The following is a 4,118-nucleotide window of genomic DNA, read 5'->3' as shown; positions in this document are numbered from 1 at the left end:
TTATTTTTTTTTATTTTTTTTTTTTTGGCATTGATCTCTAAATTCAATTTTCTTTTTAGTGGTACATTATTTGTTCAGTAGAAATCTATGTAGCAAAAGTTGTACGCTAATCTCCTCACATGTTCCGCAAGTTGATTCCTTAGTTTGCCTATTTTGGTCAATTTATAGGCAAACTTCCTTCTTTTTACATCAACCCCTTAGAAATATCGAGATTTGATAGTCTAAAATACTTTCCCTAGGATCCAGATTGAACTTGGCTACGGTGTTGCCTGAGGTCTAGCCTTTGACGAGTCGATTTCTGTGCTCAAATCATTAACTTACTTACTATCCGCTCTGGACGAATATGAGCTTATCTTATCCCGCACCAATTTTTATTGCATTCCTAGAATTCAAATAGTTGACTTTTCCCTAAAAAATGACTGACAAAACAACCAATCACCAATAGTCACATGGACCCTCCACTTAAAGAAGCAGTAATTTGTTGAAACACGTTTTAAACTTTTAAAATGTAATTAATATAGTTGCAACTATAAATTTTACTTACATTTTTCCTTCCTAATATACCCTATATTAATAATAGGTTAGATAGAAGCAGTTCATATTAGATAATAACAAGGAATATTAGAGTAGGGGAATATTAGAAAATTAAAAAATAACTATACTTTCAAAAAGGAAAATGACTTATAATTTGGGACATATGAAAAAGGAAAGCGAATCTATCTTTATGGGAGGGATTAGTATTTAAAAGGGCATGACTTTTAATGTTTCAATTAAATTCATGTCTTGTTATTGTCAGTTGATTGACAAATAATTTGGTTGAGAATATGAAAATGAAATTGCACTTTTAAGCAACAGTGTTGCTTTTGTTGTTAAGCTCGGACTATACAAGAATTGAAGCAGCAACGTTATCACTCGTAGACATTCTGCACTTAGTTGTGGGGTGGTAGATAGCACTATCTATAAATTATATTATCGATCGATTACCTTATAATTCTATGAAGATGGAAAGGTAGAAATCCATAGAAGTAGAAGAATGATTCACAATTGCGATGCAATCAAAAATCGAAGTAGATAAAATGGAAAGGAAAACTAGTTATTCCATGAGTAATGGATATGCAATAATAGCATTGAATTATTTGAAGCAGTCAAGCATGCAAAATAGCTCCTAGTTTTGTTGATGCTTTATTTCTTTGGATCGATATCAATGTTCTTAGATGTTTACCATTTGAAAATCATAATTAGAGTGCAAATGCATCACGTTGTGATGATATATAACAAAAATTAGATCAGATACCATTAATTTATGCCATGACAGGAAAAACTAAACATTTTATGAAAAAAAATATGTTCATCTACGAAACAAACTCCAGTGGAAAAAGTAACAACTCTATCTAAGAATCTAAGATTAAAGGAGGAAGAAAAGAAAATTTCAGACAGGAGGCGACGATGCGTTCGTGTTTGTCGCAGTGTTTTGGAGCTGTACTTCTGATGGCTTCGAGTCATCTGCTGCCTTTGGAGGAGGCCCTTTATAAGTGAAATATGCATATACGCAAAGCTGGAATAATCCTAGTAGTCCTCCGATTCCATTTCCAGTCTACATAAAAAAAATTGAATTTATCAGTTCAATTATAGATTATATTAGAAGAAATTAAGAGCATTTTGAGATAATCTTATAACATCATTATGAAAACTTACACAAAGATAGGGGTCAAAGGTCTTGAGAAAAGCATAGGTGAACCATACGGCTCCATTTGCGAAGCCAGCCAGGCAGAGCCAAAATGGCAAGAACTCAACGCTCTTTGTCTTGAATACTTTTCTCTGTTAATAAGAAAATTCTGGAATAATAATTCGTGTCATTGAAAATAAGAATGTGGGTTCTGTTGGAAAATTACTGCAAGTTATCGAGGGACTTACAACAATGGACAGAGGAGATCCATACATAATTATACCGAAGACAACACATATGATTCCGACAAACATGGATCTCATCTTATGGGTGTGAAAACAGAGGAGTGTGATGACGATAATACCGGTATAGAGCACTGCCTCTCCCAAAAGAAAAAGGGCGATAATTCCCTGAAACACATTTCACTTGTGAGTAGTTTTTTTAAAATTATTCTGGCTAGCAAGATGTGTTAAGGCCCTTCAAAGCATCGAACATGATACAAGAAAGTGTGCNCTGAAATGTTATATGAAATTGGGGTGATCGTGGTGAAATAAAATCAAATTGGATAACTATGATGATGCTGTGTATAACAGTGGGTGGCTTTGATGAAATAAAATCAAATTAGGTGATCATAATAACACTAACTATGAAGTTAGGTGGTCATTGATGAATTTAACCCTATTTTGGTTAAGATCAAATAGGAGTTGAGCTTACCTCGAATTTGGACGATCCATAATTTTATACCTCTAGGGTGAAACTTAAAACAGTTTAATGTCAAATTCACCCTAATAATTAAGGGCAACTTACAAAAATAATTCTAAAATTAGTGATCTTGTGAGAAAAGATAATATGAAAAGTATTTTGAAAGTAATAAATATTATGTAAAGTCAAGTCAGACTTTTTAATTAGAAATTTCACTTTCTCTATCATGAAAACTTAATTTCATATTTAATGTAATAAAAAATAAATTTACATCTAAAACAAATTCTTATAAGCAATTGCTCTATTAGAAATTGATTGTGTGTGGATTTTTAATTAAAAATTAGCATAACATGGCACTTTTTAATGAAAAGGTCACAAAACATGTTACTTTTCTTAATAAAATTTGTTACAAAACGAGCTTTACTCCACTATATTAAATCTCACTTCTTTAAAATGGAAAAAGATGGATAAGTCTATTAAATGATATTCAAATGAACTAACAACAAATACAGCCCCTGTTTGGTGTAAATTAAAATTCAGATTTTAATTCAGGTGAAAGTCAACAACTAATTTTAACTTCACATTTTATAGGACCCACTACTTTTCAACCACATATTTCAACAATTTTTTATCAAAATCTGCTAAAAATCTGATTTTAATCTCCACCAAATAGAGGCATGTTCTTGAGAAAGATTAAATGATCTCTATTTATGTGGCATTAAATATGGAAGCAATTCAATAAAGTGATAGAAATTCAAAAAAAAAAAAAGTGATATATACTCAAAAAAGTAAGACGTCAATCAAAACCTTAAAATAGATCCATGGGTGGTTGATTTTGTGATTATGTTTATTAACTAAGAATAGAATATAACTTCATTTTTGGAATGTAACACCCTATAAGTTGTAAGTGAGAGAAATTAAAAAAAAAATGAAAAATATCAATCAAAATCCTAGAATAAATCCAGGAAATTGTTGATTTCCTTCTACATTTTGTCTCTTTCTAAGTATGCTTCACTTGTAAACTAAGCATTAAACATTACTTTGGAAACACGACCAGGTATAAGTTGGAAGTAATAAAAATTTAAAAAAAAGAAAAGAAAAGAAAGTGACAGAAATTAAAAAATAAAAAGAACATGCTCTATATAACAATCATTGAATCGATTGATATCAAAATTTGTGCTACTCTATTAGCAATAAAATTCAACTTTGTATAAATCATCTCAATGCAAACTACGAGGAGGCTGATGAACTAGTTTAAGTTCTTGCAAGAACAAGTGCATTGTTGTCATTGATATAATAAAATCTTTGGCATATCCTTATCTTTTCACAAGCTAAATTAGGAAACAATTTTTTGAATTTCAAAATGTATCAACAAATTAAGAGATAAAATACATCAATTACCAGCATATTGAATACAACAAGTTATCCAATAAACCAACAAGATGCAAATATTTAATATTATATATATATATAAGAAAAAGAAAAACCATTAGTGTTATTCTAAGGCAATTTCCAATGGGTGCCCTATTGCACCAAAATTTGGTGCAAACCTCCCTCCAACCATTGCACCATATTTGGTACAACACTGTTCATTACACCAGTTTTTGCACCAAATGATGCAATGTCCGTTTTCCCTTCTTTTTTATTTTGCAAAGATAATGATTAAGGGTGTTTGTGTCATTTTCGTTCTATAATAATAATAATAATAATAATAATAATATTATTATTATTATTATTATTATTATTATTA

At 30.4% G+C, this 4,118-nt stretch overlaps 1 protein-coding gene across 1 annotated transcript; it reads right to left on the bottom strand.

Annotated features, from left to right (window-relative positions):
- Window positions 1-1,272: 1,272 nt before the first annotated feature.
- LOC111375559 (bidirectional sugar transporter SWEET7-like) lies at window positions 1,273-2,096 on the bottom strand. The gene is made up of 3 exons (XM_022998398.1): window positions 1,915-2,096; window positions 1,696-1,818; window positions 1,273-1,594 (listed from the first exon to the last, which is right to left on the bottom strand). Exons 1-3 carry the CDS (start codon window positions 1,987-1,989, stop codon window positions 1,430-1,432), a joined length of 363 nt encoding a protein of 120 aa, XP_022854166.1. The 5' UTR covers window positions 1,990-2,096; the 3' UTR covers window positions 1,273-1,429.
- Between the last annotated feature and the right edge of the window lie 2,022 nt (window positions 2,097-4,118).

This window comes from Olea europaea, chromosome 2, assembly GCF_002742605.1.
Source record: "Olea europaea var. sylvestris chromosome 2, O_europaea_v1, whole genome shotgun sequence".
Taxonomy (NCBI): Eukaryota; Viridiplantae; Streptophyta; class Magnoliopsida; order Lamiales; family Oleaceae; genus Olea; species Olea europaea.
This window is presented reverse-complemented; position numbering and strand designations above follow the sequence as displayed.

What these genes read in the sequence shown, in the direction of transcription:
- LOC111375559 (XM_022998398.1), bottom strand. Translation starts at nt 1,989, where the DNA reads ATGAGATCCATGTTTGTCGGAATCATATGTGTTGTCTTCGGTATAATT. An exon ending in GATCTCCTCTGTCCATTGTT is followed by an intron (nt 1,819 to 1,914) that starts GTAAGTCCCTCG and finishes TCTTATTAACAG; the next exon opens with AGAAAAGTATTCAAGACAAA. An exon ending in CCTTTGACCCCTATCTTTGT is followed by an intron (nt 1,595 to 1,695) that starts GTAAGTTTTCAT and finishes TTTTTTATGTAG; the next exon opens with ACTGGAAATGGAATCGGAGG.